The sequence below is a fragment of the Gorilla gorilla genome, chromosome 10 (assembly GCF_029281585.2).
Source record: "Gorilla gorilla gorilla isolate KB3781 chromosome 10, NHGRI_mGorGor1-v2.1_pri, whole genome shotgun sequence".
Classification (NCBI taxonomy): domain Eukaryota; kingdom Metazoa; phylum Chordata; class Mammalia; order Primates; family Hominidae; genus Gorilla; species Gorilla gorilla.
Window position 1 is genome coordinate 19,271,764 of NC_073234.2, and position 19,221 is coordinate 19,290,984.

General features: G+C 46.8%; 1 protein-coding gene across 2 annotated transcripts in view; it reads right to left on the reverse strand.

The window, feature by feature from the left end:
* The window catches only part of CRACR2A (calcium release activated channel regulator 2A), a 139,087-nt gene that overhangs the window by 28,072 nt on the left and 91,794 nt on the right, over positions 1-19,221 (reverse strand). For both annotated transcript variants that reach the window (XM_055357819.2, XM_004052521.5), the window contains exons 8-12: positions 16,844-16,934; positions 13,591-13,686; positions 11,493-11,680; positions 5,844-5,915; positions 1,899-1,944 (exon numbers count right to left, since the gene is read on the reverse strand). In XM_055357819.2, the coding sequence (XP_055213794.1) occupies positions 1,899-1,944; positions 5,844-5,915; positions 11,493-11,680; positions 13,591-13,686; positions 16,844-16,934 (493 nt within the window). The remainder of the gene's footprint in view (positions 1-1,898; positions 1,945-5,843; positions 5,916-11,492; positions 11,681-13,590; positions 13,687-16,843; positions 16,935-19,221) is intronic.

Below are 19,221 nucleotides of genomic sequence, written 5' to 3' on the forward strand. Positions count from 1 at the left end.
AGCCTCAGATGTAATGAGAAAGTAACTAGCCAGGAGGATCAATTAACTCAGTGTTCTGTCCTGAGCTAGCACAAGGTAGTTCAGCTCTTTGGTGGAAGTAGGCTGGGTGTAGATAAATTACTAACATCTGTAACACAGAACCTGGGTGGAGCAGGGGTTTACAACCCCCTTTGCCTATGCTCCCTGACAGATGTCTTCCAGGAGATGAGGAGCGGGAGTTAGACTGCAGGAAATCTCTCTCGTTAATTAGCCATCCCATGATTCCCAGTGATCCTTAATGAGAGGAGAGGCTGCAATGCTCCCAGAGCCCCTGAAGGTATGGCTATGCTGATTCCAAATCAATCTTCAATTCTTATTGAATTTATCCCTTTCTTTGATTCCCCACAGAAGTTAATTCCATACCCCTTTCAAAGCAGAATGAGTTTGGCAGGTAAAGGGAAGGGAGGTGAAGGGATTTGGGTGACATTTAGTTAGAAGTTTTAAAATAAATTCAATGTTACTTCTAAAACAATTATAACCATTATCATCATCAAACAAACATGTGTAGGCTCAAGTCTTGCTCTAATAGTACACACAGGTGGGTGGCAGAGATGTTTGCTGCCAGTCAGCAATGGCAAAGAAACTGTGGCATAATACAGTCCCTCAGGGATTTGCAATTATAAAGCAGGTCAGATCTAATTTAGGGCAAACCAATTGCCTTCTGCTGACCATATCTAGGTCACCGTTCAGCTAAGGGTGCAATCCACATCATCCCCTTTCCAAGAATCTTTCTCAAAGATTCCTGTTGTATGGAGAGGGGATGGGAATTCACTTTCCTCGTGTGACAGCGGAGGTCATGGTCCAAGGCGGTAAATGACTTGCCCAGGGACACACATGAAATTCATAGGATGGTAACCCTGATAATTAGGAAGTCACATCAATCAATTTGGCCTTCATTTTTCTTCCCTTCAAAGCACCCAGTGGCTCCTGTCTAAAGGGAAAGATGAGTAAGAACATGGAATCCTAGGTTTTGGCCAATGTGGTCTACAGTGAGGACCTTCAAATAAATATAGGATTTCATGTCGTTTAGGAAAGTGTGTGTGTGTGTGTGTGTATATACGTACATACATATACACACACATATACACATACATACATATATATGCACACACACACTATATATAAATATATATAGTTTATATACATATATTTATATAATATATATTATATATATATTTATATTATATATATATATAAACTGCAGAATGCACTTTGGGGTTCATAGCTGGGAATTTCATCCGTTAATACTAGAGGTGGAGAGGGCAGTCCAGATGACCTCAAAGTGCTTAGCAGTTTTGTGATTCTACAACTCATATATATACATATATATATACACACACTACATATAGAGAGAGAGAGAGACATGGTACTCAGGTATGGAAGAGTAGGGGTCCCTATAGGATAGAGAAAAATTGTTCATAAAATCAAGTATGAAAACAGTGAAATACACATTTCTAATGTGGTCTATGACAGTATAAAATGCAAAATTTTCATCGAGATAAAAATTTAAATGAAGAAGAAAGGTGTGAGCATTTTGGTTTAGAAGTGATAATGACATTTCAACTGCACCATCTCATGGATAGAACTATCATTTCTGCATCCAAGAAATGTGCGACCCTCCCAAATATTTCAGTCTTGTTGTGCCAAGAGGAAACTGCATTACTCTGTGGAAAATTAACACATTGTTACCCAGTAGGCCACCCTGAATTTTTATTATTTGCAAAACGTTTTCATGCCGTCATCCTGCCAAATAGATCCCGAGTGTCAGGACATTGCTGGGCCAGTCTCGACATGGATCTGGCTGTCCAGTGGACCACAGCCCTTGGTCCCCCACAGGTAAGGGAGAACTGGCCAATTACCTGAAAACATATGTCCCGTTCATCCCGAAGGTGCTTGTTCCTTTCCCTGTGGATGGTAAAGGGGAATCTATTCAAACATGGAGTTTGCAGTTGACAGATCCAACGGCAGCCAATTTGCTAGTCAGATGGGCGCAGGGGAAGGTGTGGTATGGAAGACAGGGGAGTCTGTGGAATCTCCTTCCATAGGGATGTGATTAATGGTAGAGGATAGTTTGTGTGTACAGATAGGTACACACAGATGTGGGGGACAGACTGAATGCCCTTGAGACACCCGTGGCCCATCAGGATTATGCATGGCCTCTCTTATTATTAGGGGCACCGCCTACAGAGGGGACCTCAGCATTCCAGCTCCACCTGGGAGCTTCCTGTTGGGCTCCCTCTTTCTTTCTCTCTGTGCACCATTCATTCATTCATTCACTCATGCATGCATGCACGCATTCACTCAAATGTCTCCTGAGCACCCACTGCATGTCAGGCACTCTTCTAGCCATCAAGGTCACACCAATGACCAAAACAAAAAGTTCCTGCCTCACAGAACTTGTATTTTAGTAGAGGGATAACTGTTATTGAGAAAATAAAGCAGGAAAGTGGAGTAAAAGAAGCCAGAGTGTGGAGTAGTATTTCAACTACAGTGGTCAGTGATGCCCTCACTGATAAGACAGCATTTGCACAGAGCCTTGAAGGAGTGGGAGAAGCATTCCAGGCAGAGGAGAGGCTAGGGCAAAGCCTTGTGCTGGGATACACCTAGTGTGAGCAAGAAATAGGAGGAAGTAGAGTGCCCAAAGGGAGAGTAGTCAGGAGATGAAGCGAGAGAAAAAGTGGATGGTGGTCAGGACCTGTCTCTTCACAGCCCAGTGGGACACTGTACGAACTTTGATTTTTACTCCAAATGAGATATGAAGCCAAGGGGCTGGGGGTGGTGGGGGTGAAGCAGATGGCAAAGAAGTGTCAAGATCTGGCTTCAGTTTTCAAAGGATCCCTCTGGATGGGTGCCAAGAACAGATTGCTGGGGGCAAGGGTGGGGTCCTGACACTTGACGAATATTTTTAGCAACATGGAGGTCATTGGCGACCTGGGTAAGAACTGTTTTTTTGGAACAGCAGGGGGAAAAGGCCTGATTGATGGGTTGAGAATGTGAAGAAAAGGAGTGGAGACAGTGAATGTGAACAACTCTTCTGAAAGTTTTGTTGTAAAGGGGTTGAAGAAATGGCAAGGCAAGTAGCTGGGTGGGGAAGTGAGGACAAGAGATGTTAGACAAGAAACATTAGAGTATATTTGTAGGTATCTTCAAAAGAGATAAAACTGACAAGGGAGGAGAGAAAGAACAAATGCTGGACTAGTCCTTGAGGAGCCAGGAAGGGACAGGCTCTAATTCTACAGTGGGAGTTGGGCACGGGGGTGGGGGGTGGCCTCTGTGACGAGTATGGGGAGTACATCCACCGTAACAGAGAAGAAGGCAGAGACATGGGCATGGGAGGAAGCTCTTATTGCATGGTTCCAGCTGTGAAACAGGAGCAAGCGTGAGGATGGAAAAGGAGGAGTCTTTTTTCCAGGACTTAAAGTAGGAGCAGTTGGGAAAGTGAGTTGACTGGGTCTGCAGCGCGACTGCAGAATGCACTTGGGGATCACAGCGGAGAATTTCATCCGTTAACACAAGAGGTGGAGAGGGCAGGCCAGATGACCTCAAAGTGCTTAGCAGTTTTGTGATTCTATGACTCTTCTGGCCAGTGGCCTCTGAACAAACCCACACTTTTGAAGGGGAAGGGAGGGCACAGCCATGGTTAGCCCCTGATCATCATAATGCAGCCATTTATGGAGCACTTATTGTGGGCCAGGTGCTCCGCTAAGTGTGTTGTAAACTATAGAAAGAGATTTTAGGTGGGGCCTGAGGAGTCACCACCTGGGCAACTGACTTCCAATTCCACCAGTCTTGCAGAAAACATTAGGAATGTGCCAGGGTTGTTTTCAGTTACCTGCATGAGGTGAGCAGGCAGGCACACAGCCAGGGCCTTCAGAATAAGTCAGGAGGGACATGGAGGTTATTTCACAAGTCCTGAGAATGGCAAAGTGAGCTGCTCATGCCAGAGGGACCCTCGCTCCGCGCGGAGCTGTGAGTTAGCACCCTTGCACATGAGCAAGGACCTTGGGAGACCTGGAAAGTCCCACGTTTTTTGGAAAGCAGGCTGCGTTGTTTCCTGCTTTGTGGCTTCCTGCTTAATGGGGATGTGGCCATCCCCATACAGAAGCCTCAGTATTTAAAGAAACATATCTGCTTTTGTTTGCATCGCTGCTCTACTGTGATTCCTACTCACATGCATCACCTGATTCTCAAAAGAAGCCAGTAAGCTAGGCATGGGAAAATTAAGACTCGGATTGGTTAAGTCAACTGCCCCAGGTCACACAAGCTAATGAGAGGAAGTGCTGGGTTTTGAATCAGATCCAGCTTCAAAGTGCATGTTCCTAATCAAGTGCCCTGAAATTGCTTGCGTTTGTAGCCACCGTCCTTCGGATGGCAGCCCTTCTCACCCCGTCACACCCCAGCTGTTGTCCTGATTCCACCACCGTCCCACCCCTACCCTCCCCCGACATTCCCGCTGTCCCCCACCCCCGCCTCAGCATTATCTCTCCCTTGATTCCTGGTGGTTTCACTGTGAAGGGGAGATCTGCCATAAGGCCTTTCCTCCACCTCTCAGCTTTCATTAGCCATTGGGGCTTAAGCTTGGTAACCCTGGATCGATGGCACAGAAAGGCCTCAGGCCTTTTGTGATTCTGCACAAATGCTAGCCTTCATTAAAAAGACCCATAAGTATTTGTAGAGAGCTGCCTTGTCATTCTCCCCTGGTCATTCTCTTTGAATCTACCCTTTCATTTTTTTCTAAATGCAATAGAAAAAAAAGACCCCAAACTCGTCCTTATACGTTTTGTTCTCTTCCTTTTACTAAAGTCTTCCTAAGAATCAAGACCTTCTCGCAAATGGATTATAGCCTGGTCACCTAAGAACCCCTTTACATGCTCCCTGGCTCTGGAGGCTGAATCATGTACTGAGCACAATCAATCTGAAACGCATTCGGGTTAAAGCACTTTTCCATTTGGTAGCATCATAGATGCCAGACACAGTGAGCTTCCCTTGCTTTCACAAAAACAAAAGCCTTCATAACATAACTGGGAAGTGATTCAAAACCACCTGCACTTCAAAAATCAGAACCCAAGGTCCTTCTGTTTCCTCACCATTCCCCAAGAGGTGCTCAGCAGGCAGTGACTTAGAAACCTCATGGGCAACATCAAAAATTCCATCTTTCCCCACACGGGTTTGTCTTTCTGAGGAGGGGAGGGTGGTGCACATTCCAGACCAGTAAACTTTGAGTTTATTGCTGGGGGTCTTTGAAGGCTGAGAAAGCTTCTTGGTGCTCTGTTTGTGATTCATTTACTCATCCAACAAACATGAACAGAACACAGCCGAGTTATGGATTTCCATTCTGGCCCCGTCAGCGAGTAGCTGTGTCGCCTGTGGTAAATTACTTCTTTCCTCTAATATCAACTTCCCCATCAGTAAATTCCTGTGAATGAACTGCCCTACTCACCTAACAGTTTTGCTGACAATGAATGAGATAGTATTTCTAGCATAGATTAAATGCTCATTAAACCCAGCTCTGCTCGCATGTGATCAAGTACCAAGCACAGTCCTGTGAGGGACTCAGAGGAATGGGACAGAGCCTCCCCACCAGGAGGAATAAACTGGATGTGGGCGCGTGTGTAAACGGACCAAACATAATACAGTGGCTACTCGGTGGTCCAAACACTGCACCGGGGACCAAGGGAATTGAGGGCGCTCTCTCAGCAGGCACGGTTTTCCAGCACGTAGGCAAGGATGACCCTCAGACTGGTCCTTCCGACCCCAGGCTTCTGGGAGGTGCTCTCAGCACAGGCCAGTACCCACCGACGCACCTTAGGAAATCCAGCTGCTTGAGGAGCCCGGCCTTCTCGCGCTGTAGACTCTCTGTCACACGGTACACTTCCCTGAGGAGGAGGCAAACACATTGCAGTGAGCTCCGAGGTGGAAGCCGGATGCCCGGACCCCTCATGCTGGAGACCAGCAGGTGATGCCACGCTGGGGACGGAGGGCATTGGAGGAACGTGGCCTCCTCCTGGAGAGCTCCTACAGTATGCAAGTGCTTTGGGCATCACACATGGCCAATTTGGGAGGTGAACTTATCCTCATTTCACAGACTCTGACCATCAAAGAAGTCTGCTAAGTCTTTCCAGTTCACACAGACAATCCGCGACTGAACCAGGGTCCCCTCCTAACCCCAGACCCAGCTCATTCCACAGCCACTTCACATGCCACCTGTGAATAGGCTGGATGGTCACTAAAGAGTTGGTCCAGGCTCAAAAACCAAACACCACATGTTCTCACTCATAGGTGGGAACTGAACAGTGAGAACACGGACACAGGAAGGGGAACATCACACACCAGGGACTGTTGTGGGGTGGGGGAAGGGGGGAGGGATAGCATTAGGAGATATACCTAATGCTAAATGACGAGTTAATGGGTGCAGCACACCAACATGGCACATGTATACATATGTAACAAACCTGCACGTTGTGCACATGTACCCTAAAACTTAAAGTATAACAATAATAAGATAAATAAATAAATAAATAAAAAAGAGTTTGTCCAGGCTCCAAACTGCCCTATCCTATCCAGACTTCAGGGAATTCAAATCAATATTCTTCTCCAGTCAGATCTTGAAGGGTGAGAGCAGAATTTGTATTACCTTCCCTCCCATTCTCACCCCACCCAGAGGCTGGTTCAGTATGTTTTTAGGAGCTCTGGAAGAATCACCTTCTCTTTCCCACCCTCCTCCCAAAGTCTCCAGATATCTGGGCTTTTCACTATTGGGCACTCATTTCTCTGACTTATGATCCAGCTGTAATGCAGAGATTGAATGTATCTATTATAATCACTGATATCACTGTGCAAACGTGTTAATTATAACACGAGTTGTGAGGAAAGGAAGAGAGAGGCAGGCAGGCTGTGAATCAGGGCAACTAGAGGGCAACGCAGGTGGGGAGGTAAGGGCTGTGTCTGGTTTGTTTACATCGATACCCTCAACACAGTGCCTGGCATGGAGGTGTAATCAGCAAATAGTTGTAGGAAGAAAGAAAAGAGAGAGAGTAAAAGGTGAGGGGGAGCAAAGAAGGAAGAAAGGGAGGGAAGGAGGAAGAGAGGAAGGAAGGAGTGAAGGAAGGAGAAAAAGAAGGAAGAAAAAAAGAGGAAGGAAAGATGGGGTAACTGGGGAGGTCTTCAGCATCACTCAGGGAAGAAAGGAAAGAAAAAATAAGAACTCAGGTGATAATGGGAAACTGGCTTTAACTTCACAATTCTGTCTTCATTTTTCCTTCTGTGTTCTATACCATGCTTTAGACATTTTTTAATCACCCTCCGATCTTACTACAAGGGTTCATAGTTTCACGTTTCCAAACTGCAGCACAGCTTTTCATGTAGGGAGCATCTCGCAAGTTGATACAGGCGTCACTTTCCATGGGCTGTCAGGGCTGCCAGGCTGTGCACACACTGGGCTGGGCAACGACCCCTCTGCCACCCCATCAGTATCATTACTGAGCTGGCAAAAACTGCACCAACATGCTGGCCCACAGGACTCTCCTGCCAAGCTCCTATTAACCTGATTCCTTAAGCACAATGTTTCTTTTTTTCCCCAGTTTATAGAATAATTGTAAAGTTAATTTACAGCAATAACAGGCTGAATGAAATTCTAAGTTCAACTCAGACAATTCCAATTAAGCAACAAACTTTCCCTGGCTCCTGCAGAGATGCAAATTCCTGACATTTTATTGCCAATTATATTTAATTTCAACTTGAAGTAAAACAATGTATTTCCCATTATCCAAACTGGGTCTCTAAACCCCTGTCTGGGACTCTGCTGTGATGAGTGCTCTGTGAGCAGAGCTGCCCGCTCCCGACTCTGGGCCCTGGGAGCTGAAGATTCTGGTGCTGTGCTTTAGGGTCCCCCCACCCCACCCTGTGTCCTGCCTCTCTCCAGGGGTGGCCAGGAGCTCACAGCTTTTTCCTCTGCTCAGGAAAATCATTCACCAGGGACTTAAGGTCTGGGTTCTCATGGAGTGTTTTACCAAATAGCCAGTTACCAAATTCTAAGTCTTCTCTGGCTCTGCATACACAGCACCAGTGACCACTGGAGCTACATATCCATACATATGTATCAGAAATACATGTGAATACAGGTACTGTTCTATTTGTCTAGTAAACATATATCTGCTTGGATATTTGTACATCCATATATACACACATATATTCAGAAATACATTTTTGTGTCAACAAAAGAAAGGCACTTCTGAAAAAAGAAAGACACTTAGATATTTGACTAAATGACCTCTAAAGTCCTTCTAACCTAGAGGTTCTAAAAGTGTATGCATGGGTAATATGTAAACTGAAAGGGAAAGAACCTGCGTTTGTTTGGAGTGGTAATTGGTGAGGCGTTTATGGTTACCCTTAGGGAACTGCTGTTGGCTGTTTTAGGGGAGGGATGAGCTATGGAGTAATTCACAAGCCACACTGTCAAGTGAAAAATGCAATGCAAATGCAGAACAGTATGCTTAGTATGCTACTGTTTTATAAAGGAAAAGTGTGCCTGTATGCATGCGTGTGCATGTGTGTGCACGCACATATATGTGCCTGTGCCTGCATATACACAGCATACTCTCAAAGGATCCACAAGAAACCATGGCCAGTGGCTCTGATGACTGCAGATCGGGGCCATGTGGGGGACACAGACTTCTTTTTGAACGTATAATCTTTTGTGCCTTTTGAATTTCCTGCCTTGTCATAACTACTTACTCAAAATAAAAGTTAATTAAAAAACAGAGTTGCTGCTTCTCAGCTGACCTTCATCTTTACATTATCTCTCTGCTTGATAGTTCTTTCTTTATCTCATTTTAAAATCTACTTCTGCTACCTTGAGCATCTTCAGAGATCAGGAAAATTAATTTTGCCTGTTCAGAATTCTTGCTGATCAGTGACTAAGCCTGTTTACCTCCCAGCTCCACCCTTTCCTCTCCCAGCTGCTCTGCAGTAGCACGGGGCAGCAAGACCCTGTCGGAGAGCATGGGACTATCAGGAGAACTGGGCTCCGTCCTTGTTATCCGGCACTAGCTAGCTGCATGGCTTTGGGCAGGTCACTACACCTCTCTGAGCCTCAGAATCTTCATGTATGAAATGAAGGAAGTAACACAAAGCATCAAAGCCCTCTCCATCTGCCGGTCTGCAACCCCACTCTATGGAGAACAAGCTAAGCCTCTCGCTGCAGTGCTCTCCCGGCCTCCCTGGACGGGACACGCTCTCCGGGCCCCAGCATGCTCACCGGCTGCACAAGAAACTGCAAGCTTCTTGAAAACAAGTTTGTGAAGGTTCTGGAGTCATATTTCTCTCTTCCTCCCAACCCTCCCTCCCTCCCTCTTTTTCAATTCCCAGCCTCCAGAGATTGTGTCTCTGGCTTGGTTAATTAAGAAAAGACTTCAGAAAGCTTTGAATCCTCATGCTGTGATGTGATGCTCCAGCACTGGGTGTTTATTTCCATTTGCTGTTCTAATGCTTGTGCCTTCAGATATTTGTTGCTTTTAGAGCTCGATTGAATTTCAAGAGCCTGCATCCTTAATTCTGTTTGTAAAGCTAAATGCCTGTACCTTGTTGACCTGTTCTCAATGAGGAGGAACTGATTTTGCTTGTTCACAATGAAATATGTTGTCCTTCCACAATTGGTCATCCAAGAATTGGAAGTGAGGGGCTTATTTTAAGTCAGCTACTTGGGAATTTTTTTGTTTTTGCTTTTTTTTTAGGGTGAAATTCCCAGCTCAAACATGTCTCCTTCCTTTTACCCCAGGCAATTAGTGCCAAATGGTACAGGATTCCGCACATAAGTCAAACCAGCAGAGCAGTTTTATTTAGGCCTACGGACCAAAATCCTGCCAGCAGTCAGACAGAGTGAGCACCTTCACTTTCGAACAAGGGGAGTTAACATCTATAAAACAAGTTCTGGTAAGCAGCACTGCCCTTTTCCCTAAAATCAGACTTTCAGTACTACCTGGTACCTTTCAGGATCAGACACACAACTACCTTTTTCAGAATGAATAAATGAATGAAGAGTGCATGAACGAATGCGTGAGTAAATGATAGCCAGTCCGACTCTTGTAAGAATATTTTCTGCAGGCTTGTTATTCTCTAGGGAAAATCGGCAAGACGTGCCTAACTCTTAGCATCTTGGGATAGTTACTTAAACCTCTGAACCTCAGTTTCCTCCTCGATAATAGCAGAACCTGCTATACCAGGATAATTTTTTTTTTTTTTTGAGACGGGGAGTCTCACCCTGTCACCCAGGCTGGAGTGCAGTGGCACGATCTTGGCTCACTGTAACCTCTGCCTCCCAGGTTCAAGCCATTCTCCTGCCTCAGCCTCCCGAGTAGCTGAGATTACAGGCGTGCGCCATCATGCCTGGCTAATTTTTGTATTTTTAGTAGAGATGGGGTTTCACCATGTTGGTCAGGCTGGTCTTGAACTCCTGACCTCGTAATCTGCCCGCCTCGGCCTCCCAAAGTGCTGGGATTACAGGCGTGAGCCACCGCGCCTGGCCCAGGATGATTTAAAGATCAAACGAGAGGATGTCAAATTATCGACATAAGTGAGATATATTGAATGCCCAGCATGGTACCTAGCACAGAATAAATGTTTGCCAAATGAATAAGTCATTGACTATATGGATGCATGAATATACAAATAAACAAATGAGAGTCCTCTGCCCTGAGCCTCAGAGTACATTTGTTCTAAAACCTAATACTCCCAAGACAAGATAAATGACTGACTCTTCAGGGACTCCTCCAGCTTAAGGTGCAGACCCAGGCTTGATTCTGCCTCAGGTGTGCCTCTGCCTAGTAAACTAACCCCCATGGCTGGACGCCATTGGCAGGTCGGGCCCTGAGGGATGTGGGGTTTCCCCCTACTGGGACCACACAGTTGAATCTGAGGAACATGGTGAAAAAAATGGGCAGAGATGGAGAGGCGAGTCCAGGGCAGTGACACATGCTCCATCAGATCATATGCTGACCCTGGAAGCCTCCCTGCTTCCCTCTGGTCCCTCTTGGCCTCCCAGGTCTCTACACGACCACAGTCACTTAGGGTCTGTCTGCTCACTCAGCATTTGCCCACATACTATATAAAACAAGTTCTGGTAAGTACTTGTTTTATATAGTCATAAAGTAACATATGAGTACATATAAGTAACCTCATATTTGTTTGCGGAATAACATGTCTTTCAAATCACAGAATGCATTTTCTGAGAACGGGGCTGTACATTTCTTGTCAATCCTAGGCAATGCTGGACACAGAACTGGTCTGCTTAATAGTGTCAGAATCCTAGAAGAGTGTTAGAAGAGTCTCAGGGAGGAAAAAGCCTAAATCCTCTTTTCACAGGCAAGGAGACAGGGTCTCTGAGCGGCGAGGGGACATGCCCATAGTGGGGGGTGGTGCGGGAGGACAGCAGAGGAGTGGACAAAGGCTGGACTCACATCTCCTTCTCTTGGTGGAGTTTGCAGGCCTCTTGCTGCAGGCTTTCCAACTGCTGCTGAGCATCCTGGAGCTCCCAGGAAGTCCGCTCCAGCTCCCGGGCCAGCTCCTGGTTAGTGAGTTTCAGCTTGGTATTCTCAGCCTTGGTCTCATGCTTGTCATGATGCAGGGCTGTGCACTGACCTTCCAGCTGCAAAGGAATGGGGAGCAGAGGGGAATGAGGAGTGACCACCATTTTCAGGAGGGCCTGCCCTGGCCTCGCCTTGTTTTCTCCGCTTGGCAGGCAGGAACCGTCACTGACACCCCTCACTGGCCTCAAGCCTAAATCAGCATTGTCGTCTCCTCAGTTCACACGTACACACTCCTGTAGGCAAGAAGGAGATTTCAGACACATCTTGTCTCTCCCCTGTCTCCACATAGGACCACTAAATAGTCCAGGAGGAGCTGTTCCACTCAAAAAGACCACTAGCAAAGGAACTTCCACAATCCGTCTGTGTGAATGGCCTTGAGATCTAACCTAAATCCATCCTGTTGTCCTTTAAGCCAATTTCTTTTCCTTGGTCCTTGATGGAGAAGGGGAACAGCTAGATGGCCTGCTTCATAAAACCATCCTTCCCAATTTTGCACGCTGATAGCAAATCTATATATTCCCTTTTCTCCTCTCAACTCCAATTCCATTAATCTAGAGAAGCTTTTAAGAGTAGCCAGAAGCCCTGAAAATTCTTAGGAAATAACTAAAACAGTTCAAACAGAACACAGACCTTTTCTATGTCCCTAAAGCAACTAAAAACCCTGCATTTTTATAGCTTCAGCTTCTCTTGGCTGTTGATTATGCTTTGCAGAGCTTCCAATCCTCTCACCAGAGGAAGAATCAAACCAAGGTACATATATCATAATAAATTTAGTTTAATGAATATGGCCAGTAAGGGGAGGAAGAAGTAACAACAAGGAATTTGGCGTGATTCTCAAGAGGCTCCTGTGTAATCAGGCAAGCATGCAGTAATTAAATCGAGTGGCAATCATTCATTTGAGGGATAAATCTAATTGCTAGGAACTTAATGCATAATAGAGAGGAAGAGAAAGAGTAGGAGAAGCAAGGTACAACTGTGGATGGGGAAATGGGGAGGCAGCTGGCAGTTCCCGGAGTAGAAATCATCTTGCTGCAGAAGGAAAAAGACCTAAATTCATAGCTTGGGTAGCAGTAGCAGTGGAATAGTCTCTAGTCTTAGCAGGGCTGTCTTCAAGTAGATTTTAATGTGCTGCTAAAAATAGCCCTCTCTATTGAAATGGAAGCAATGTGTCTTGGTCTGTCCAGAGCTGGATTCCTTCCAGCACCAGGCACAACAAAACAGGAGGCCAGTGGCACCCTAGCCTGTCTCCCTCAGGAGCCCTTGCTAAGCAGTGGAGGCCACTAAGTAGGAGGCTTGCCTAGGTAGTCAGTCTTTCTGGGGTCGTTAGCCAGGTACTCCCAGCCATAGAGACAGCCATATAGACACTGCCCTGCAGAGGGCACCACCCAGCCTGCCTCCTGGAGGCTCGGGTACATCAGAGAGGAGTGTCTGGTGTCTGCATCCTTCCTGCAGGGAATGGAAGCAGCCACAAAAGATGCCAATGAACCAGTCCAGGCACCAAACAGCCAGGGAAGAAACAGGCTGACCTTAGAAGAACCTGTTCCAGCAGAGGTATCCATGGACATATTCTAGAGGGAAGAAACTTATCTGCAGCCTCCCCCCAGATATAGTGGTAGACAGTGTCTCTTGTACCTCAGCATTCCCCTCTTTTCTTATACAGGAGGCAGGAAACAAATTCAAATTTAGGCATTCTCGTGGCTCCTGGGTATAATTATAGGAACATGTCTGCAGATACCTCGTGGGGGAATGCTCGGCAACTTTTCCAAGTGAAACACCTGGTATTGGAGAAGTAAAGGTTTTATGTTGGGATCACCTGTGATTTTAAATGCTATCTTTTGCGCGACTAAATAGTTCTTCTCAGGTTAAAAACTCAAAAGTCCTTAAGTGAATGGCAGGGAAAGTGGGCAAGAGGCAGAGAAAAGGAGAGAGTGAAGAGCCAGGTACTCTGGGGCCACGGATGGCAACATACCCTTTTCTGCTTCTGGGTGAGCTGCTCCAGCTCCTGCTCCTTACATAACAGTTTCTGCTCCAGCTCTTGACTGCGGGCTTGAAACCTCTCTGTGTCCTGCCAAGCCAGAAAGAGGGACACACGGGACCCAAATGTAGCACACCCGGGTTATAGATTTTTTTTTTCCCACCTTGAACCTACTCAACATCAGGGCCCATCCTATTAGACCATGGGGCTTTTCCCACAGCACTGCAGGGCTCTGGTAACCTGCCTGCCCCATCAGGGAGGACCAAATGAGACAGAGATAGTGCAAGCGCTTAGTGAGGCAGGATGCAAACTCCCAGCAAGTGTGGCCATGTTCAATGACTATGCACCACCACCCTCCTCTCCGCCAAAAAAGGGGCAGTGTCAGCCAGTTGTGGAATACTGAATGGGGAGAATTGGGGCTGAGTTCAAACATCAGGCCTTGGTCTCCTCGTGTGCAAATTGGGGGTGACTGGGGGAGGCAGATGACCCCTCGGACACCTTCCGACCTGGATATTCTGTTCCAGGTTGGGCACTGGCATCGGATCCCTTAAATTGGCCTCACTCTGGAAACACAGGGCCATTTCCTCTTCCTCTTAAGGGTCTAAGTGTTCATATTTGCCCACTGTGACTGAAGTCTCCCAAGCCCTGCTCCTCAGGATGTTTTAATATCTGCTCCTTCCCTAGGCTGGGCTTCCCCCACAGAGAGGTGCTGAAGCAGGTGAGAAGGGGCCTGGCTATGGGACGAGGAGGAAAGTGTGTGGGCTGTCAGGTGCCTGATGCTCTCAGCAGAGCCAGATCTGTGGTGTAAGGCCCCTGAGCCGAGCGGGACACAACTTGGGTTTCAGCCCTGGCTTCATCCAACCAACTTGCTTCATTCTTCTGGATCACTGTTTGTTCACAGAATAGAAACAAAAATACCCATGCCATCTGCAGCACTCCACTTGCCTGAAGGCGGAATGGAGGTACAAAATGTGCAGGAAGAGAAGAAACCATTGTAACTGCCATATAACTCACTACCGGAGCCCCCTGGGGTTCCTGCGATATGGAAGGACTCTTTCCCAAGGAGGACAGCGTGGGATGCTGCACTAGACGGGTGTCCTGGCCTGACAGCAGCAGCAGCGCGGTGGGGGAACACGGCCCCCTCGGGCCAGAGGCCTTTGGACACCTCCATTCAAAGGCTCAGGATGCTTCCTTGCGTATCCTCTATCGATGTTACCAGGTTCTTCTGCCCATTTCTAGGCGGGTAAATGGGCAGAAGAACCACTGGGACAGCCTGTGATTATCCTCATGTTAACCACATGAATGGCAGAGGTACGATCTGACCAGACAGCACCTGCTCCCAACATTTGCTTCCAGAGAATCAGCCCCAGGGAATTTGCCTCCTTCAGCTTGGCTGCTGCTCTCTGTGAAAAATGCTGGGAGCAGCGAGTGGCTCCAGAATCCCCATGATGATGTGGCTGTACCCACAATGGGCCTACAGAGCATCCTCGCAATGCGCCAGGACAGGGCGTTCAGGGGGTCTAGCATCACATCCCGGGGTTGGAAGGTGCAAGTGATTAGGTACTTCCTTCACGGTCAAACAAACTGGTAAGTGTCAAGCCAGGATCCAAATTCTGGTCCGAGGGTCCAGCCTTTTCCATGATGTCAGAAACTGTAGCGCCACTATCCTTGATCTATCTCCAGGCAAAAGCCTTTGTATCTAATGGCTTAATAGTACTGCAAAAACATCTGAGCAGTTTCCATGTTCACGCAGAAGGCATAAATCTAAGCACTGAGCTTTAAAGGCATTTGGTGTCAAGAAGGGAGAAGGAGGGAGCAGAAGGGGACAGGGAGGCTGGGTCACCTACAGTGATGCAAACTTGTCCTTGAATTTTTTTCCTCTGACCTCTGCCCTCGCCCATTCCCCATGCCCTGGCCCAGCATTTACTTCCGAAATCACGTCTTTTCCTTTAGCTAGGACCTCTGACCTATAGTCATGGCCCAGGCAGAGGGGACAAGATGCCCCATGGAGCTCAGCCTCTCTGTGCAGGATGTCATTTGGGATAAAGGGGGTGGCTGTCCGATGGCGGGGAGTTGGGGTGGGGAGCTGCTGTTCTCAGGAACTATTTTGGGATCTGCTGATGAGAAGTGTGTGAGTTCTGTCTGCCGTCAACTAGGTTGAGGGGCAGGAGCAGCCAGAATGCTTTCAGGCGCTGCAAGAGGGAGGAGGCCTGGAAATGCTGACAAGCCTCCAGAGGGCGCTAATTGGAGGACATGACCAGATTTTCTTGAAAAGCACTCCGATTCCCTCTCGGTTTGAATGACATCTGCGATAATAAATGCAGCAGTGGTGTCGATAATCTGAGGCAGCATAAAACTTAAAATTGGCTCAACAGAAGGGGTCGTGATAATAGCCAGGCTTAGTGCTGAGCGGCAAGGGAGGCTGCCATCTAAGATCAAAGCCTTTTCTGCTGAGAACCGACCAAGTAGATAGTCCAAAAATGGGTACGAGAGAGTTCTCTGAAGCTTTTTTTTAAAATTAGTTTTATGAACATGTTTCCAGAAGGATCCTGCTTACCTTGGCAAAGAAGAGGATTTCGCCAATCCTGACCTCTTGAGACAAATGGCAGGGCTTGGGAAGGGGCTGATAAGGGTCAGACCAGGAAGAGGGAAGGGAGTTACCACTTCCTCCATGGTATCTGTGGAAGGTGGGATTTGTTTTTTCTTGGCTATTAAATTTTCCATGTGTCTAAGGGTAAAGGATGGGTAGCACAGGCTCTAATGCTTGTCCACTTAGGGGAGCTGCTGGGCACAGGGTGAACTGGGCTGGTGCATTTGGGTGCATTTGCCATATAAATCTAGGAAGTCAATGTCAGATCCAATTTAACAGGGAAAGCATGAGCCTCCATCCTTTCATTCATTCACTCATTCACTTGTTCATTCATTCATTCATTTAACAAACACTTGTTGAGCACCTAGTATGTTCCAGGCATTGTCTACGTGCTGAGGATACCTTAGTTAATAAAAGATAAAATCTCTGCTCTTTTGCAACTTATATGCTAGCAGGAGGAGATAGACACTCAATAAAAATAAACAAGGATATTACATGTCCTGTGTGAAGGTGATAAATGCCTTGAAAAAAAAAATACAGCAGAGAAAGAGGGAATCAATAGTGCATGGATGGGGGCACCAAAATCTTAAACCTGGGGGAGACAGAGCAGATATGTCAAGCTGGCCTCAGAGCCAAGCCTGGGGAGCATACACTTACCTTCAGGAGAAACTGCTCCTTCTCACTTTTGATTTGTTGTTCCATCTCCTCATAGAGATGCTGGATTTCTTCATCATAAGCAGCAATTTTCCTACAGAAGTGGCAAAAGGAGAGTCTCATCGAGGTTCCCCTACTCCACAGCGGTAGCTCCTGGAGCTCAGACACCAGTCCCCCACTCTGGAGCTGTGGGCGTGGGGGTGACAGCATAGGTCAGGTCAGCCAAGGCTATAAGATCAGTCCCTCAGCATCAGCTAACCCGACAAGGGATGCAGACCACAGAGGCCTTGCGAGACCTGCCCCTGCAACTGGTAGGTTTCATGTGGCCTCTCCTCCTCCTGTCCCCCAGCCATCACTCCTAGATGATCCCTATGCTCCTCGGTGAAGCTTCCCTGGACCATCTCCCTTTATTTTACTTTATTTCAACACAAGCCCACAGGCCTCTGCCAGACATATCATCCCTGTTCCCGCTGATCCCCACGCTCATAGACTATATGAAGTTGCATTGTGTGGGTTTCTTTCCTGTTCCGTTTCCTGGTTTATCTTGTCCCTGTTTGCATGCTTTCTCTCTGCCTGTCCACATCAGGACCCTCTGACCCTGCACTCTCAGGGGACTCTCCCTGTATGCCTGAGTTTGTGTGATCCATGTTTCTCACGAGATTCTCAAGAGATTCCATGATGATGACAACAAGAGCTACCACACCCCCCACCACAAAGCAAAAGCCACAATGTCTAGTGTCCGTGCCATCTCAGGCTCCAGGGCACAGGCAGACAGTGTGAGACAGGCGAGACCGGTTGGAGGATGGCGATGACAATGAGATGTCCTCATCCCCACTCTCCTTCTCAGCATCCTCTCCCCACTCTTTCCTGTCCCCCGTCAGAAAGTAAGTACCTAGAGAGATGAAGACAAACACACAGCCTATAGAGAGATGAAGACAAACACACAGCCATGGGGACAAGTTTTGTAGGTCATCCCCAGGGATGACCCTTTTCTGTTTCCCCCCTCTCCCCATGATACATCCAACTTCAATGCCCCTCCAAATTCAAACAGGAAAGATCTGGTATTAGCATTGGAACTGAAACTGGGAGTTACCACACTGAATTATTAACATTCCCAGGTAGTTGCATTTTTATACCTTTTTTGCTGACCATGCAGTGAAAGACCCTCTCTGTGGCCCCTACTCCCTGTCCTCTCCCCATCCTGTTAAGGAAACTTCAGGCTCTGTGAACAGGCTAATGTGGCTATCAAGGCCTGTTCTGAACATGCAACACACACACACACACACACACACACACACACACAATTGTGGCCCCTGCCATTCTAACTTAAATGATGGCAAGCCCACTGTGCCCTTTATTTAAGAGACTTCAATAATTGAGGAAACAGCCCTGGTTCTCAGTTTTAAGAGGTACTAGGAAGATTTCTGAACTGAACATAAAGGATGGGAATATATTTATTCCCCTGAGCCCTCCATCATTTTAACCCCTACCTCCCATGTCCACTTGGGCCTCCAATCCAGGACCAGATCTTCTCTGCTGTCCAAGGCTTTGCCACAGCCCAATTTCTGTCCCTTTCTCACCTGCCACCTGTTGGGAGAGCATTTTCACCATGTGCACAGGTGAACAATGAACAGGAGTCATTTTGATTGGCATCCTTCCAGCTTTACAGAAACCACAAATCTGACCCAGACAAAGGAACAGTGTGTGAGACTCCATGGTCAGGGGCATTCATCACAGAGCACAGCCTTGGAGTTCCCTTGCTTGGCTGCACCCCCAAGACCAGAAACTTGATTTTGAGTGACTGTACAATAACGGCCCAGGGTGGGCTCAGCAAGAGATGACAGTCCTCCCAGACCTCCACAAGCTGGGACCCCATCTTTATGGATACGTCCTGCATCCCTTACTCTTTTTGGCTAAGAGTAAGAAATCTCTTCTTGTTAAATGACTGATGTTTGGGATTGTTACTTTTGCTCTGAGATAACTCATAAGAATTAAAATAAAATCTTGGAGGGAAAGTAAGGAAAAAGGCTCATGCTATTGACCCTGATACTTCAGTGACAGAAGCAGATACAGTTTGAAGGAACTTTCAGAAAGCAAGATGTTTTCTCTTGGTCCCTGGAATGACCTTCCTGTGTTTGAAGAAACTCAGATGCTAGATGGTAAATGATATCAACGAAAACTTTAGACAGAGATTCCAGCTATATAAATACTGTAAAACTAATAAAGTAAGATGAGAGAAACTTAAACATTGATTTGGCTCTGCTAAAGCAATTCATATAAAGTTATTCATATAAATGGCTTACATTTATTTCTAATAACCATGCGGGGCATTAATTCTATAATATAATTAAATGTGCTATAGTAACTTTGATCTACTTTTT